This window comes from Gekko japonicus, unplaced genomic scaffold (genome assembly GCF_001447785.1).
Source record: "Gekko japonicus isolate JY-2015 unplaced genomic scaffold, Gekko_japonicus_V1.1 scaffold22, whole genome shotgun sequence".
Classification (NCBI taxonomy): Eukaryota; Metazoa; Chordata; class Lepidosauria; order Squamata; family Gekkonidae; genus Gekko; species Gekko japonicus.
The window spans coordinates 2,743,024-2,761,718 of NW_015175971.1; the positions used below are offsets into that span (position 1 = coordinate 2,743,024).

The window sequence follows — 18,695 nt, forward strand, 5'->3', positions numbered from 1 at the left end:
TTGGGGGCGGGGTGTGTGGCCTTATGACACACTTCCGGTGATGTCAGGGGGTGTGGCATATGCTAATGAGTTATGCTAATGAGTTTCCCTAGCTCTTTTTCTACGAAACGACCCCTGAACGGAAGCCCTTTCCCATCCCTTCTTCTGTTCTTCACGTCATTCTCTTGTTAATGGAAGGGAGTCAATCGATCTGACCCTTCATTTTCAAAATCAAGAAATGATTCCTGGCTTTATAAAACAGATTAATTGTTTTAAGTGCTAGTGATATTACAATATGCATAAGTAGACATAAATATTACACTGGATCCAAAGGTGCCATCTCTCTAGCGTAATGGCATTCCCAATAGCAGAGATGTGGATGTGGGGTTTTTTTCCCCTTCAGCTCTCCCCTCTCACTGCAGGCCCCTCCCCCTTTTCCCATCAACCCCTAAGAACAGAATATCAAAACGTTCATAAGGTTGCCAGAAAAAAGGGAGCCGGGAAAGTCCCATTTTGCCAACTTCATTCCACTCACATCGGTTTGGATCCAATCCATAGATATATATGCATCTAATTAGTTTATCAATACTTCTACAAAACTGGACATGTGTTTTTATGGTACTGGGTTCAGAGAAGAAGAGGATGAGGGGGAGGGGTAGGAGATAGGATTCATACCCCTCCCTTCACTATCCAAAGGCGTCTCAGAGCAGCTTACAATCTCCTTTCCCTTCCCCTCCCCACAACAGACACCCTGTAAGGTAGGTGGGGTTGAGAGAGCTCTTCTGACAACTGATCTTGAGGAAACAGCTCTGAGAGAACTGTGACTGACCCAAGGTCACCCAGCAGCTGCATGTGGAAGAGTGGGAAATCAAACCTAGTTCTCTCAGATTAGAGTCACCATGAGCTGATCTGCACTTTCCACTACCACCACATATAATTTTATAAACCTCTATCATGTCCCACATTAGTTGCTATTGGTCTAAATCGAAACACCCTCAACTCTTTAGCCTTTCCTCATTAGAACATCAGAAGAGCTCTGCTGGATCAGACCAGTAGTCCGTCTAGTCCAGCATCCCATCTCACACAGTGGCCAACTAGTTCCTTTGGAGGGCCAACTACCAGGGATAGAGGCCGAGGCCTTCATAAGAACATAAGGAGAGCCCTGCTGGATCTCACACAGTGGCCAACTAGTTCCTTTGGAGGGCCAACTACCAGGGATAGAGGCCGAGGCCTTCATTAGAACATAAGGAGAGCCCTGCTGGATCTCACACAGTGGCCAACTAGTTCCTTTGGAGGGCCAACTACCAGGGATAGAGGCCGAGGCCTTCATTAGAACATAAGGAGAGCCCTGCTGGATCTCACACAGTGGCCAACTAGTTCCTTTGGAGGGCCAACTACCAGGGATAGAGGCCGAGGCCTTCATTAGAACATAAGGAGAGCCCTGCTGGATCTCACACAGTGGCCAACTAGTTCCTTTGGAGGGCCAACTACCAGGGATAGAGGCCGAGGCCTTCATTAGAACATAAGGAGAGCCCTGCTGGATCTCACACAGTGGCCAACTAGTTCCTTTGGAGGGCCAACTACCAGGGATAGAGGCCGAGGCCTTCATTAGAACATAAGGAGAGCCCTGCTGGATCTCACACAGTGGCCAACTAGTTCCTTTGGAGGGCCAACTACCAGGGATAGAGGCCGAGGCCTTCATTAGAACATAAGGAGAGCCCTGCTGGATCAGACCAGTGGTCTATCTAGTTCAGCATCTGTCTCACACAGTGGCCAACCAGTTCCTCTGAATAGCCAACAATAGGACACAGATGCCTTCCCCTGAGGTTGCCTCCTTGCTCTGGGATTCAGAGGCTTAGTGCCTCTGATTGTAGGGGTTCCCCTCAGTCACCATGGCTAGTAGCCATTGATAGACATCCTCCATGAATCTATCTCATTTTAAAGCTGTTTATGCCTGTGAAAGTTTAGTATAGAAAGCTGGGCTGTAGATTATAGAATGCTGGGCTACATTCATTCTATACAAATAAAAATAAGCAGAGCGAGACGCTTGGGTTGTTCCCTGAAAACATCTTTTTCTGGGAGAAGAGGAGAGCTAAATCAAGGCAATATCTTTATTAAGGCAAGTTTAATGGTTTGGGATCAATATGCTCGTCTTATTGCTAAAGAAACCTCTCCTTTTAGCATCAGTCTTCTGTCATGAAGGGTTTTTTGGAGACTTACCAGGATGGAAATTTTGTACATTGGGAGAAATGCTAATTGAATGGACTGGATTCCTCTCTCTCTCTCTCTCTCTCTCTCTCTCTCTCTCTCTCTCTCTCAACAGAGTGAAATAAGACATTTCTTAAGAAGATGCTTACAGGTTTTTGAGAGTGTTCCACACAGCATTCTGTCTGATAAGGAACGTTGCTAAGAACTTAAGAACATCAGAGACGCCATGTTGGATCAGGCCAACAGCACATTCAGTCCAACACTCTGTCAACACAGAGGCCAAAACCCAGGTGCCATCAGGAGGACCATCAATGGGGCCAGAACTCCAGAAGCCCTCCCACTGTTGCCCCCCAAGCACCAAGAAGGCAGAGCATCACTGCCCGAAACATAAGAACATAAGAGAAAGCATGTTGGATCAGGCCAGTGTCCCAACCAACACTCTGTCAACACAGTGGCCAAAACCCAGGTGACATCAGGAAGTCCACTAGTGAGGCCAGAACTCCAGAAGCCCTCCCACTGTTGTCCTTCCCCCAGGCACCAAGAATACAGGGCATCATGGCCCCAGATATAGTGTCCCATCTATACCTTATGGCTAATAGCCATTCATGGACCTCTGCTCTTAAGTACATAAGAGAAGCCATGTTGGATCAGGCCAATGGCCCATCCAGTCCAACACTCTGTGTCACACTGTGGCCAAAAACCAAGTGCCATCTGGAGGACCAGCAGTGGGGCCAGAACTCCAGAAACCCTCCCACTGTTGCCCCCCAAGCACCAAGCATCACTGTCTCAGACAGAGTGTTTCATCTAGACTTTATAGCTAATAGCCACAAATGGGCCTCTGCTATATATCTTTATCCAATCCCCACTTGAAGCTGTCTATGCCTGTAGCCACCACCGCTTCCTGCGGCAGTGAATTCCATGGGTTAATTACTCTTTGGGTGAAGAAGGACTTCCTTTTATCTGTTCTAAGCCTAAATTAATTTCATTGAGTGCCCATGAATTCGTGTATTGTGAGAAAGGAAGGAAAAATAATTCTTTCTCTACCTTCTCTATCCCATGGCGTCACATGCTGCTAAGTCCACTGAAAGCATTGGGCTTAGTGGGGTATAACTCTGCTTAGCGGTGTTGGCCTTTTGACGTCAATGGGCTCAAAGTGGAGTAACTCCGCACGACTGTACTTTGATACAACCACCCTTGTAGAATGCTCAAACCAAAATCCAGATTTTTTCCAGTCAAAAGGTTGTGCATGTGTTAAGGGCCATCAAGACGCTTCTGACTTACGGCAACCCTATGGATCAATGTTCTCCAAAATGCCATGTGGTTAACAGCCTCGCTTAGATCTTGCAGACTGGGTGGCTTCCTTGATCGAGTCAATCCATCTCATGTCGGGTCTTCCTCTTTTCCTGCCGCCTTCGATTTTTCCTGGCTTTATTGTCTTTTCCGGTGTCTTTTCTGGTCTTCTCATGATGTGACCAAACTACGAGAGCCTCAGTTTAGTCATTTTAGCTTCTAGGGCGAGTTCAGGCTTGATTTGACCTCGAACCCACTTATTTGTCTTTCTGGCGGTCCACGGTCCAGGGCTCTTTTTGTAGAAAAAGCCCAGCAGGAACTCATTAGCATAATAGGCCACACCCCTGACAGCAGAAACTCATTAGCCTATTAGGCCACACCCCTGACAGCACAGCTCATTAGCACATTAGGCCACATTCCCATGTTACCAGAAGTGTGGTCATCCAGCCACACCCACCTTTTGCTTCTTATTCTGTTTACCTTGTTTGTGGTCAAAACCCAGGGCCTTTTTTTGTAGCAGGTACTCCTTTGCATGTTAGGCCACACACCCCTAATGTAGCCAATCCTAATGAGTTCCTGCTGTTGGGTGTGGCCTATTATGCTAATGAGTTCCTGCTGGGCGTGGCCAACTCGGGAGCCAGCCGGAACTCCGTTCCTGTGCGTTCCTGCTCCAAAATAGCCCTGACGGTATCCATAAAACTCTCTGCCAACACCACATATCAAAGGAATCCACTTTTTCCCTGTCTCCTTCCTTCATTGTCCAACTTCCACACCCATAAATAGTAATGGGGAATGCTGTGGCTGAGAAATTCAGCAGTTCTCCTGCTAAGGGCGGGGCCTTTTATGCTGTGGCACCTCGTTTGTGGAAATACCGAGTCTAAATCTGCTGGCCAGTGCCCCATTAGTGCATTTTGCTCGGGCAGTTGCTACTCATTTGTTGGGTTTCTTTTTCCTGTCACAGCATCTAGATTATCATCTCCTGCTATTTATGTATTTACTTTGAAGACTGCTGAGCTACCCATTTTTACCATTCCATTTATTTTATTTTATTCCCTTGTTGCGGTTTTGCTGTTCATCTTTGCAACTGCGTTTTTATTGAACGCGAGTCCTTTGAAAGCCCACTCGATCGAGGGCTTCCGGTTTGAATTTATTACTTTGAAAGACAGACACGATACGGGGAACTTATTTTATCTGGGTTTAAAGTGGACCTGACCTGGGTGGCCCAGGCTAGCCTGATCTCGTCAGATCTTGGAAGCTAAGCAGGGTCCGCCCTGGTTAGTACTTGGATGGGAGACCGCCAAGGAAGTCCAGAGTCATGACGCAGAGGCAGGCAATGGCAAGCCACCTCTGAACGTCTCTTGCCCTGAAAACCTGGATGGCCAAGGTTAGCCCGATCTCATCAGATCTCAGAAGCTAAGCAGGGTCAGCCCTGGTTAGTCTTTGGATGGGAGACCACCAAGGTAGTCCAGGGTTTGCTATGCAGAGGCAGGCAGTGGCACACCACCTCTGAATGTCCCTTATCTTGAAAACCCTATGGGGGTCACCATGGCTATTTTTGGGCAGGAACGCACAGGAACGGAGTTCCGGCTGGCTCCCGAGTTGGCCACGCCCAGCAGGAACTCATTAGCATAATAGGCCACACCCAACGGCAGAGACTCATTAGGACTGGCTACATTCGGGGTGCGTGGCCTAACATGCAAAGGGGTCCTGCTACAAAAAAAGCCCTGGTTTTGACAACAAACAAGGTAAACAGAATAAGAAGCAAAAGGTGGGTGTGGCTGGATGACCACACTTCTGGTAACATGGGGGTGTGACCTAATATGCTAATAAACTGATATCTCAGGGCGTGGCCTAATATGCTAATGAGTTTCTGCTGTTGGGTGTGGCCTATTATGCTGGGCTTTTTCTACAAAAAAAGCCCCGGGGATCACCATAAGTCGGCTGTGGTTTGGCAGCACACAGTTCTTATGCTCTGCCCTGGATGGATGGCCCAGGCTGGCCTGATCTTGTCAAATCTCAGAAGATAATCAGGGTCAGCCCTGGTGAGTACTTGGACGGGAGACCACCAAGGAAGTCCAGGGTCGCTAGGCAGAGGCAGGCAATGGCAGACCACCTCTGAACGTCTCTGTCAGGTTCCCAGTCAACTCACTCTCCACAAAGGCTTCCGTTAGAGAAAGTTTATTAAAGAGATCTGAGATGCTGCAAGGGTGACTTCTTTGTCAGGACCCACATTCCATGCACACGTCACACACTCATAAGTATAAGCAACCCTAAGAACCCAAACGGATACAATGGTTCAAGCAGCCATGCAAAAGTCTTATCATCTTCAAGGACACTCTCATGCCAAAGCTCTTGAGGTGCTGCTTCGGGAAAAGGTTACCAGTGTTGCCTCCCTAAAGGACAAACATTCACACAGTCACTTTTCCTCCCACAATCTCTCTCCTCCCGCCAGGAATGTCAGTGAGGGTGAGCGATAAGCAGACGGCTGGATACATCTGCTTTAGCTAGCGAAAGCGAGGGGGAGGGGAATGGGGTTTTCAGGTTACATAGATCGGGTTGGTAATACTACAGGTGCTGAATACATCGTTGAGAACATAGCAGAAGGCGAACCCGAGTCTGACAGTCTCGTGCTTTGAAAACCCTACGGAATCTTGAAAGTGGGACCAGATTGAAATTCGAGACCTTGGAGGGCAATCGTTCCCTCTGTAGGACCCGCCTCATGGACCCATCCAGTCCTTGATTCATTGTACATTGTTATCTGGAATAGCATAAACCGTCCAGGTTATGGGACACAGCAATAACTTTACAGCGTACCAGAATACACTGGGAAAACAGAGCCTGCCGCGCATTAGCATCAATATTGCAGTTGCATTGAATTTTTCAACGAAACTCAGCCTTTCGTGAATGATGGGCCCTGCCTCGCATTTATACACCGTTCCGCTATTCCAAGATAGTGGCATTTCACTTATATATTATGTACAGATCTCACAGCCGCAGGACAAAAAAAAAACCCTTAAGAACAAAGTGGTTTGTTTTTTTAAAATGAAATTGGGCTTTTCAAGGTACGGATTCTATCACTTCCGACTGATGTGTTACCCCACTGTCTCCTTCCCCTCCCCTTCGGATTCCTGATTTCCCTATAAATTGTAATTTATGTATCTCTCCGACTCATAATTCTTGCTGGAAGGCCCCTGAGTAGTTTGCAGTGTTGTTTGGAAGAAGGAGAAGATGAATTATGCATTTGCCAGAGTGTTACGTCTGGCAATACAGGGCTGTATCTCTGAGAAACTGAATGCAGGGGGGATATCTTCTTTTTTTAAAAAATGTCCCCTGTGGAGTGGGGCCAGTGGTCTGTCTTCACCAGTATCACCTACCTACCCAGACCAGCAATGACTTCCCAAGGCGTCAGAATGAGGTCTTCCCAGATGTCATTCTGTGATCCCTAGGGCACTGGACTGAGGTCTTTGAATCATAGACTTGGAAGGGACCTCCAGGGTAATCTAGTCCAACCCCATGCACAATGCGGGGAATTCACAATGACCACACCCTAACAACCCCAGTGACCCCTGTTCCATGCCCAGAAGATGACAAAAAGCCTCCAGGATCCCTGGCCAAACTGGCCTGGAAAAAATTACTTCCTTACCCCAAAATGGTGATTGACATTTCCCGGAGCATGTAAGGCAGGGCCACAAGAACTAAGCACTGATGCAACCCTTCCTGTCCTCCCTTCTCATGATGTGCCCAAGTTCACAGAATCAGCATTACTCTCAGGTGGCCATCTAACCTCTGCTTATAAACACTCAAAGGAGAGCCCACCACCTCCGGAGGAAGCCTGTTCCACTGAGGAACCACCCTGTCAGGAAGTTCTTCCTAATGTTTAGCCCCAAACGCCTTTGATTTAATTTCAACCCATTGGTTCTGGTCCAACCTTCTAGGGCAACAGAAAACAACTCCACGCCATCGTCTTATATGACAGCCCTTCAAGTACTTGAAGATGGTTATCATATCACCTCTCAGTCTTCTCTCCAGGCTAAAGATACCCAGCTCCTTCAACTTTTCCTCATAGGACTTGGTGTGGTCTCCAGACCCCACACCATCTTCTTTGCCCTCCTCTGGACATGTTCCAGCTTGTCTATATCCTTCTTACATTATGGTGCCCAAAACTGAACACAATACTCTAGGTGAGGTCTAACCAGAGCAGATTAAACCGATACCATCACTTCGCGTGATCTGGACACTATACTTCCGTTGATCCAGCCCAAAATCACATTTGCCTTTTTAGCTACCACATCACACTGCTGACTCATGTTTGGTGTATAGGTCTACTAAGACCCCTAAATCCTGTTTCACACATACTACTGCCAAGACAAGTCTTCCCCAACCTATAATGATGCATTTTATCTTCCGAAATGACATTCCCGTGATCCAAACACTGGTGATCGCAAGGGTAATACTGGGGGCCTCACTCTATCATTGCTCTCCAGCCCTTCCAAAGAGTAATGCTGGGTACTGCAAGAAGCTCTGGGAAGTAGATAACTAGGGGGACAAGGTAATTGACCGGGATTTCTAGCTTTATTCTCCAGTGCTTCATCCCCAGGTGTTGGCTGTAGGAGCCTTAGTAGTGGCTCTATTATTTAGTGAGGCTCTTGGAGGGGAGGGATTACAGGCAGTTTTAGACTGAGACTGCTTTGCCAAAGATAGTGTTGCCAGCCTCCAGGCGGCACCTGGAGATTTCCTGCTTTTCAAACTGATCTCCGGGCTACAGAGATCAGTCCCCCCAAAGAAAATGGCTGCCTTGGAGGGTGGACTCTATGACGTTCTACCCTGCGGAGGTCCCTCCCCTCCCCAAACCTCACCCTCTCCAGCCCCCCCCCCCAAAATCTCCAGGTATTTTCCCACCCAGAGCTGGCAACCCTATTTTTTAACCAAATGGTTGAGGTCCTGTAGGATTCGGAAGCCACAAATGAAAATGGGGTTTGTTGGGGGGAAGGTTTTATTGACAACACAGCACTAGGGATGGACACAAACTGGCTCACGAACTAGAGCTCGTGACAAATTTTGGCTGGTTCGTGGTTCGCGAACTGAAATTCGTGGCAGGTCAACCGGCACGAACTTTCCACACACTTTCAAGCAGTTCGTGGTGGTTCGTGACTACATTTCCAGACACACTGTCTCCACTCGATCAAAATGTTTACCAAGCTTCAAAGACAGGGTGAGGTTCCCTGTATGTTTGGTGTGTGTCGCTTGCAGGGGGTCCAATCTATAGACTTTTGAACCTGCGCCTGACTTTCCCCTGAAAGCGTTTTCCTGGGGGCATCTTCTTTGAGGGACATAACTCGGATCCTCTAAATCCAATCTGCACATAACTTGGAGGGCACGTAGCAGAGAATTGGGGAGAGCTCCTTTGAGAGTTTGATGTTTCTAGCTTGCACAGGGTCCATTCTGAACCTGAGCTTGCCACTTCCCCGAAAAGCACTTTCTGGGGGGCATATTCTTTGGGTGTCTGTAACTCGGACCACCTAAACAAATCCTCACCAAACTTGGAGGGCACAGAGAGAAGAGACAGCTGGAGATCCCCTGAGAGTTTGGTGTTTCTAGCGTGCCGGGGGACTGTTCTGTCATGTCACGAACCTCACAAACCGAACGAGTTCATTTGGCGCCTAGACGTTCATGGCGGTTTTTGGCTCACGAACTGGGCACGCTATGAACCATGAACTGAAACGAACTGCATTTTTCCGGTTCATGCCCATCCCTACACAGCACATAGGTATCCACAAAAGGCAAAACAACGCTTATACAACAAAAGACGGACAACAGGAAAAGCACTGCTGACGCATGCTGACCCAGCCAGGTAGAGGGAAGACAACTCTTCTTTTTAATTTTTTCGAACTCTTTATTTAAGGAATATTCCCAAACACACGTGTTACCTTTGGTTGAATCATCTTCAATAGGTTGCTTGAACAAAGTGATATCCTTAAACGTGCACAGGAATAAAACCACTTTGTCGTGCTCATTTCTGATGGGTGCAATTTGCATGTAAAACCAAACAGGTGTTCCTGTAAGGGAACAACAACAACAAAAAGGAGGCGTGAAGTAAAACATGTGGAGCAAAATGACAACACAAAAGCGAGCTCTCACAATCCTCATTGGTGTTGCGTCAGGGCAAAGTCCTTAACAGTGCAATCCTAAACAGAGTTACACTGCTGCAGGCCTCCCCGTCTGCCTTGAAACTATAAGGGTCTTCTCTGTGGCCTTTAGCCCCTTTCCCCTCATTGTTAGGCCCCTGTTTCCACCTGTCAATTTGCGCATTGATGGGCAAATAGGGTTGCCGGCCTCCAGGTGGGAGCCAAAAATGAGAGATCCCGGGAGGAAGTGGAATTCCAAAAACAACATCCGTGACAAAAATAACAAAGAGGCAATAAAGATAAGTTGCAAAAACGTTTCCTGTAGTGATTTCTGTGTGAAATGTTCTTCTATTATCGCTCAGACGCTAACGAATACTGCCCAATGAACAATCCAGCTAACACATTGTGAAGACCTTGGGTTCTGTTATTAGAGAGTTCGACATGGAATGTTTTCTTCAAGAGTCGATAAGTAGCAGTTGATAAGAATTGGGATTGCTACGCGCTCAGACAAAGCAAATATTGTGAAACGAATTGTTCATTGCACAGTATTCGTTAGCGTGGGAGCGATAATAGAAGAAAATTTTCCACAGAAATCACTACAGTATACGTTCCTGCAACTTATCTTTATTGACTCTTCGTTATTTTTGTCACGGATGCTGTTTTTGGAATTCCTCAGCCTCCAGGTGGGGCCTGGGAATCTCCCGCTTTTACAACTGATCTCCATCTGACAGAGATCAGCTCCCATGGAGAAAATGGCTGCTCTGAAGGGTGGACTCTATGGCATTGGACCATGCTGAGGCCCCTCCCCTCCCCAAACCCCACCCATTCCTGGATCCAGCCCCAAAGTAGGGCTGCCAAGTCCCCCCGGGGGGCGGAAACCCCCCCGCCCCAGAGGCCCGTTCCCCGACACCGGGGAACCAGGCCCCGGGGGGAACCCCGCCCCAGCGTGCACGTCACAGGAAAGTGACGTTATGATGCCGGGCACGCTGGGGGCAGGGCTACGGCCATACAAGGGAAAACTGCCGGGATCCAGACGGGAGTCCCCTGCCGGCAAGGTAGGTGCCACTTGGCAACCCTACCCCAAAGTCTCCAGGTATTTTCCAACCCAGACCTGGCAACCCTATGGGCAAAAGCTATAAAGGGCTGGAGGCCTCCCACCCAATGCTTCCTCTAAGCTGTGGAGTCTTGTGAGCAAAAATTCTACTTCGTGAGCTACTGGCATTAGAGTTGTCAGCGAGCAATTTGGCTACTGGATACATCAGTTTGCTCTGGAGCCCTCCTTCCCGGGCAAAGACAAAAATCTGTAGGCCAGAGACTAAAAAACTGTGAGCTCGCTCACACTAACTCAGTTTAGAGGGAACACCGCTCCCACCATAAGCAGCCAAATGGGAACCGTGAGTCCAACTATCATTTGGAGATTTCCGATAAAGAAAAGAGTGACCTTCGTAAGCTTCAGATCTGAAATCTGGATACTGGATAGAAAAGATCATTTTAATAAATTAAGGGATCAGCAAAGCTCGCCTCCTTCATCTCTTTTTATATCCGGATGGATAATAGCCAAGGATGAACTCCATATGGATAAAATCTGCATAATAAGGCCAGGCCAGCCTAGAATTTAGGCTTCTTAGGCCCCTACACACTCCACTCCTAGCGTTGCCAGTCGCCAGGCAGGAATTCTCCTGGAACCCCAGGTTTTCAGGAAAATCTATGAGATATTTTTTTAAAAGCACAGAAATAGAGTTAGCTCCCCTGCATGTGCACTAGGGTTGCCAGCTCTTTTTCCCCCCAGTAAATATTCTTCTCTGTAAAAATGAGGTCCATGAGTTTTTTCTTCCCATTGTATCTGAAGAAGCGAGCTCTGTCTCTTGAAAACTCATGCTGGAAGAAATGCTGCTGGTCTTGAGGTGCCACTGGACTGTTGTCTTGCTACAATAGACTAACATGGTTACTCCACTGGAAATGAAGTAGATAGCCTAGATTTCCAACTCTTAAACAGTACAATTCTATAAACATTTTAATGGGTATTTTGGAAATATCTCTAATCAACACACCCCATTCCCTACTACTTCCCTGCCCTTGCACGTCTTGTCTAACTTAGATTGTAGCCCTAAAAGCATGGGCCCAAGCTATTTAATTTGTTCTCTGTGTAGTGCTTAGTATAGATAGGTTCCGTACAAATAAACACATGACACACATTCATGCCAAGTTTCATACATACTGTTTTTCTTGTACAAGAGGATTTCAAAGCAGTTCGACTCGTAGTTGTCAAATGTCTGCCGGACTTTTTCCATTGTTTTCTTGTCTGTGAGTTCCCCATACATAAAACTGGAGAAGGAAGGAAGGAAGGAAGGAAGGAAGGAAGGAAGGAAGGAAGGAAGGGAGGAAGGGAGGAAGGAAGGAAGGGAGGAAGGGAGGAAGGGAGGGAGGGAGAGGGAGAGAGAAAGGGAGTGGGAGAGGAAGGAAGTTAGTTCTCATTGGTTTTTTAAACAAAAACAACAGCATACTTACAAACAACCTGCTATGTAACTGCAAACACTCTGTGTCAGTTTAACTATGATTTACACCTTGCACTTCCAATATTTGCAGTTACAAGATTTTTATGAAACCTTCTAAAAGCAAATAATGGCGGCAGACTCCTTTGCTGGAGGAATGATTTTATATTGCTGCCAATTTTAAGTGACACTGGGGGTATACCTTCGAGAATCTATCGCTTCCCCCCCCCCAGGAAAAAAAATTGGGAGTACATAAAAGGTTTATGTTTGTTAGAGCTCCAGTGCAGTTCTCATCTAGCGCTCAAAATGCCAAAACGGATAACATCACATCCAGGTAAAGCTGTAACAGCCTTCCAAACGCTGTTGTTGAGAAGAGAAAGGCCCAGGGATTCATGCCAGAGCTTGCTGAACTTCAGTTATCTTGTTGGGTATATTCCATCCCAGGTGTCCCCAAGGGACCGGCTTAGAAGGAGAAAAAGAAGAAGAGACTGGATTCATCTCCCGCCCTTTACTCGAAGTCTCAGAGCGGCTTACAGTCTCCTTTCCCTTCCCCTCCCCACAACAGACACCCTGTGAGGCAGGTGCGGCTGAGAGAGCTCTCTTGAGGACTTTCCTTGAGAGAACAGCTTTGAAAGAACTTGTGACTGACCCAAAGTCACACCAGCAGCTGCATGTGGAGGAGTGGGGAATCAAACCCGGTTCTCCCAGATTAGAGTCCGCGCTCCTAACCACTACTACAAACTGGCTCTCTTAGGGCATATTATATAGCAACAACCCAAGAAGATCTGGGCTGAGTGTGGGGTTGCCAACTCCAGGTTGGGAAATACTTTGAGATTATGGGGGGGTGGAGCCTGGGGAGGGCAGGGTTGGGGGGGGAGAAGGACTTCAATAGGGTATAATGCCAGACAGTCCCCCTTCCAAAGTGGCCATTTCCTCCAGGAGAACTGATCTCTGTCATCCGGAGATCAGTCATAATTCCAGGACATCTCCAGCCACCACCTGAGTGGGAGATGGATGAGCCCAGAGAGCCAGTTAAAGAACTGGACTAGTAGCTGGGAGACTTGGGTTCCAATCCCCATTCGGCCTTGAATCTCATGAGGTGACATTGAGCTAGTCACTTGTTAGTAGCCTAGCCTACCTCACAGGGCTGATTTGGGAGCAAAATGGAAGAGGCGACAATGACATCACCCTCCCTTTGCCCCAAGGGCAGGTGCAATATGGAGAGAGGTGTTTGTCACGCGGGATCCTTGGGCGTTTGCCCATTGTATTAAAGTGTCTTAAAATGTTTTATTGTGTTTTTATCACACTGTGTGCCATGTTGTGTATTATGGTGCTGTAATGCACCTCATACTGTACGCCGCCCTGAGCCCGCGAGCGGGGAGGGCGGAGTATAAATAAAATTAAATAAAATAAAATAAATAAATAAAAACGCCTAATGCGGTCTTGGGGTGCATCAACAGAGGCCTAACATCCAGATCGCAAGATGTGATAGTCCCACAGTACACGGCATTGGTCAGGCCACACCTGGAGCATCATGTGCAGTTCTGGAGGCCTCGCTTCAAAAAGGATGTGGACAGAATGGGGCGGGTGCAGAAGAGAGCGATGAGGGTGATTGGGGGCCTGGAGACCAACCCCTGTGAGGACCCTGTGATTGGCTAACAGGGAGTTTGGAGGGAAAACTTACACCAGTAGAGTAGTAGAGGGTGGTGCCTGGGGAGAAGGGATAAAAGGCTTTGCCTAAAGTGGGAAGTGGTTCACTCTTCGGGAGCAAAGCTAGTGGGAAGCTGCTGCAGATGGAGGGATCCCTCATCCAAAGGGGGTGAGTCAGCTGGAGGCCAAAGACCTAGAGAAGGCTAGGGACGGTACAGTCAGATGTGTTAGGGTTTCTTATTTTGCTGGTTTACCTACCTTTACTATGGCCCCGGGCACACGGGCCCGAAAATGCGGGGGGGGGAGGCATGGCTAATTGCCCTGGAGGAAAATAACGCGCGGCAGCCCGATCAGAAGTCCTTTCGAGGTCCTGTGCATAGGTGTCAGGTGCAGATCAGACGGCTAGTCCGTAGTGCAGCAAAGAAGCAGCACGGCGCGTTCAAACCGGCCCTCGTGCCGCGCAGCTCCTGTGGCAAACGCCGCTTCCTGTTTGTGCACATGCACCGTTGGGCGCTTTTCCACATCCTGCAGAGACTTGGGGGGGGGGGGAATCCCCTTGTTCGCGATGGAACATCGGCAGCCACCGGATGCCACAACAGTCCACCGGAAACGTGGTCAGACGCCCGCCTTTGCCCCACTGTTTCCGGAACCTCCCCGCACCTTTAGCGGGGAGCCACAGGTTCACCATGGGAGCACTGCGCTTCCCAGATGTTGGGGTGTGATCGTGCCTAGAAAATCCACGGGACTCCCGTGCCTCTCCCGTGGCAACTTTGCCATGTGACCGGGGCCTATGTTCATTTTCCCTACGTTGTTAAATCTCCTTAATAAAAATAGTTTCCTACTCTGCCTGGGCCCTCACGCCTCATTCAGTCACGTATACGAGGAAACCTACTGGAAAAGGAGTGTATGAAGGGGTAGGGTGGGTGCTCTGGGCCCTCCTGAGGACACCCATACCAGAGTGGTGGCGGCCATTAGAGAACCCTTCTAGCCGCTGCCCATGACACAGGCTTAAGGAAGTATTGGAAGGCAGATCTTTACAACCAGACTCGAGCACGCTACCAATGGCAAGAGACAGAAACAGTCACCGGCATGAAAAATAACTGTGCTCCACTGCTGTAAGGGGAACTGATCAAGGGAACTGATCTCGGGGGCATCCGATGAAGCTGATGGGCAGCCAGCAGGCTCAGGATGGACCAAAAAAAAAAAAAACAACTTTACACAGAGAGTGAGTCTGATGTGGGATTTGCTGCCAGAGGATGTAGTGATGGAATAAACAGTTTTAAAGGGGGATTCGATAGATTCATGAAGGAAAAGTCTATCCATGGCTACTAGCCGTGGTGACTAAGGGGCAGCTCCACATTCAGAGGCACTAAGCCTCTGAATCCCAGAGCTAAGAGACAACAATCAAGAGAAGGCCTCGGCCGCTATACCCTGTTGCTGTCTGTCTGGAGGAACAGGTTGGCCACTGTATGTATTTATTTATTTATTTATTTCAATTTCCTATCCCGCTCACACACACACCCCCAGGGGCTCTGAGCGGCTTACAATTCTAATTAATTAACACAGTCCTAATCTTGGGCCACATGTAAGTAGGGAGGTGAGAAGCCCTTTCTTCTGTAGCAGATCTTTCTTTGCGAGGGGACAGTCCCCAAATGATTGGCACAGTAATGAGATAATACGGAGAACAAGAAAAAGTGTGAAAAAGTAACGCTTAATATATATCTTTAAAGAATCATAGAATAGTGAACAAAAATAGTATACATATAGAAAAATATATTGACGGTGATCTCCGGAATGTCTTGCCATTACAATCATCTTAGCCCATGGCAGGTTCTACTATACATTACAGCTGTTATGAACCTTGAAAATCTTCTTTGATAATTGTGAGACGTCACCAGAGGATATGAACTACCGAGAGACAGTTTTTGTCCTACATATTTGTTCAGAAGATCTTCCTTCGAAACGGCAAGACATTCCGGAGATCACCGTCTATGACTATGTATACTATTTTTGTTCACTTTTCCATGATTCTTTAAAGATATATATTAAGCGTCACTTTTTCACAGTTTTTCTTGTTCTCCGTATTGGCCGCTGTATGAGACAGGATGCTCGACTAGATGGACCACTGGTCTGATCCAGCAGGGCTCTTCTTATGTTCCTATGTTAAAGGCTTGGCATCCCCCAAGTCTGGGTGGGGAATCCCCCAATTTTGCAGGCTCCTCCCCACTACTGGCCAACTGACCGGCAGGGTGAAGCCCCACCCCAACAGCCATGATGTGCCTTTAAATCTCAGCAGGACATTTTAGAAGAAGCTTGCAAACTGTTGGTGTTTGGGAATGTGTGTGTGCCTAGGGGGGGGGGGGGGGGGGCGGCAAGCAGACACGAGCCCTGTGGCTCTTCCAAGTGAGTGTGTGAAGTGTTGTGGGAGAGGAAGACAGCACAGTCCCTCTGCTTGTTTTGCATGTTTCATAAGTCATGTGTATAGTAAAATGGATAGTAAAGAGTTAACCAGAACCTGATTGTGGGAAGGAGGAAAACTCCACCCCCTAGACTGTTCTTACTTAACTTTCATTTTTCTGTGTTGGTCTGAAGAAGTTGGTTGAAATAAAGCAGTCTGTTACATTCAGCAAACTCCTGTGAGTAAAGCAATTTATACCATTGCCCCAGTCAGATCGCAAAAGTATAGGCTTGCAAACTGTTTGTGTTTGGGAAAGGATTCGTTGTTTATTTTGGCTGCTTTGTGTGTTTGTGTGTGTGTGTGTCCCTTAATAAAATCATGCTTGGAAACGCTACCAACGCCTGAGAAGGGACTTGTGGGGGGATGACAAATTACACTTTCATTTAGGAAGTGCAGCTGCTGGCAAACCCTTTCAAGGCAAAAACAGAGAATGAGGAAATGAAAACTGTATTCAGGGGAACAGCACTGCTGTATTTTTCTTTCTTTATTTATTTATTGTGGGGAATGGGAAAGTCTCCGGGGTCCACCCCCAAAATCTCAAGGCTCCACCCCGAAAGTCCCCAGGTATTTCCTGAGCTGGTCCTGACAACCCTACTGGGTTATCTGGAGATCAGTTGTGACTCTGAGAGATCTCCAGGCCCCACATGGATGTTGACAACCCTAACAATGTGCCTGCCTGCCCCTGACACTTTTCACCCCAGGGGACGGTCCCACTGCCAGCAGATGGAATCTGCTCCACAGAACCTCCAAAACCCAAAGAGGTCTTCTCCTGTCCCAACAAAGCAAACTTACCTGCAGGTGCTGCTCTTCTGCATGACGTCAGCTCGGTGGTATCCAGAAAGTTTACAAAATCCGTCATTACTATAAACTACAGGCCAGTCCACAATTTGAGCGTTGCCCAGTAAGAAACTCGATTCTAAAGGACAGAAAGACAAGATGAGAATGAATGAACTGCTGCACAGAAGGAAGCCATGCAACTGAATGAGAGGCGGGGAAGGTCAGGGAATTATCGGGCTGGACTAGGAAGCCTCTACAGTGGGATTCCCCATCATGATGCCTGTGGGCACCATGGCACCCACAGACCTTTCCTGGTGTTTTTAGAAACTGGGTGGGGCCAGATAGAGCTTTTGGCCAACAAGACTTCTGATTGGACACTGGAGATTCGATTCATGCACAGATCTTTAAAAACGTCGACTTGGTGGCAGCTTCCACATCAACACAAGGATCTTCACTGTGTGAGTGAAAATAAGCCACAGCAGCCATTTGGTGGTGGGCTTCACCTGCTGCAGCAGGCGTATTGTGGCAGCCATTTTATGTCTGCGCTCACAAAGCTGTGTCATAATTCCAAAGGTGCCCACAGGCTCCAGAAGATTGGAGACCCCTGATCTTGAGATACCTGGCATCACTGAAGGTGCTGGCGGGCTAGGACTTGAAACACTCTGTCTGGGGCAGTGATGCTCAGTATCCTTGGGGGGCAAGAGCGGGAGGGCTTCTGGAGTTCTGGCCCCGCTGGTGGACCCCCCGATGGCGCCTGAGCTTGGGCCACTGTGTGACACAGAGTGTTGGACTGGATGGGCCACTGGCCTGATCTGACATGACTTCTTATGAACATGGTCAGAAAGGCATGCCAACATCATAGGCGTAAAGTTCGTCCCGAAATTTTCAGGAAGGTGCTCAGCCTCCCCCAGGGGCAACTGGTTCCAGCCTCCCTTGCTCCCCCCACCCTAGGGTTGCTGTATAGGACTCTGCCCCCCAAGCCTGTCCAGGAATGGGAGGGAATCCTATACTTTTTCAATACATTAAACAACAACCCAGAGAGGTAGGCTATCCTCTCTGGATTTCAGAACAATATGCCACCAGAACCTCTCCAATATCCCCCCCCAACCTGAGATCAGAGGTTCAAAATCTCAGTTGGTATCTAGGGTTTAGCACACTAGCAACTCTAACTCAGAATTGCACACTTTACCAAGGTAGCATGTGTGGTGTGAGCGCTAGGCTACAAGATTTAGACTTAGAATTCAGTTACAACATCAAAGACCAGTTAGAAACAAGAATAAGTTTTTATTCAGTTCTGAGTATTGTAATTAGACTATAAGATTTCAAAACAAGAAAGGCTAGGGCTGTTTGCTTTAACTAAACATTAATAATTCATAGTTACCACATTCAGGAGCTTCCAAGAGTCCAGGATTGTCCATTGTGATAATCCAGGTATCACCAAGGGATTTTGAGGAACAATCCCATCTTTGCCCTCCATATGCTCTAAGGCACAAAGCAGTCCTTTGTCTCTTTCAGAGAGGACATGTCCAGGTGCAATAAACAGGCAACAACAGGAGACCAAGAAGCAAGAGCAAGGGACAGAGACAGAGAGAGTCTCTCTCATTGGGTCTGAACAGATATAGCCCAATTTCAGTCACAATCAGCTCTGGCCAGTAGCCAAATGTGAGTGAGTATGGGATGTGGCCAATTGTTAGTTGCCATGGTTGCAACACAGGA

The 18,695-nt window shown here is 47.8% G+C and overlaps 1 protein-coding gene across 1 annotated transcript in view; it reads right to left on the reverse strand.

The window, feature by feature from the left end:
* The window catches only part of KCNH5 (potassium channel, voltage gated eag related subfamily H, member 5), a 353,468-nt gene that overhangs the window by 295,939 nt on the left and 38,834 nt on the right, over window positions 1-18,695 (reverse strand). The window contains exons 2-4 of the mRNA XM_015426065.1: window positions 16,995-17,118; window positions 11,821-11,927; window positions 9,405-9,533 (exon numbers count right to left, since the gene is read on the reverse strand). Of these exons, the coding sequence (XP_015281551.1) occupies window positions 9,405-9,533; window positions 11,821-11,927; window positions 16,995-17,118 (360 nt within the window). The remainder of the gene's footprint in view (window positions 1-9,404; window positions 9,534-11,820; window positions 11,928-16,994; window positions 17,119-18,695) is intronic.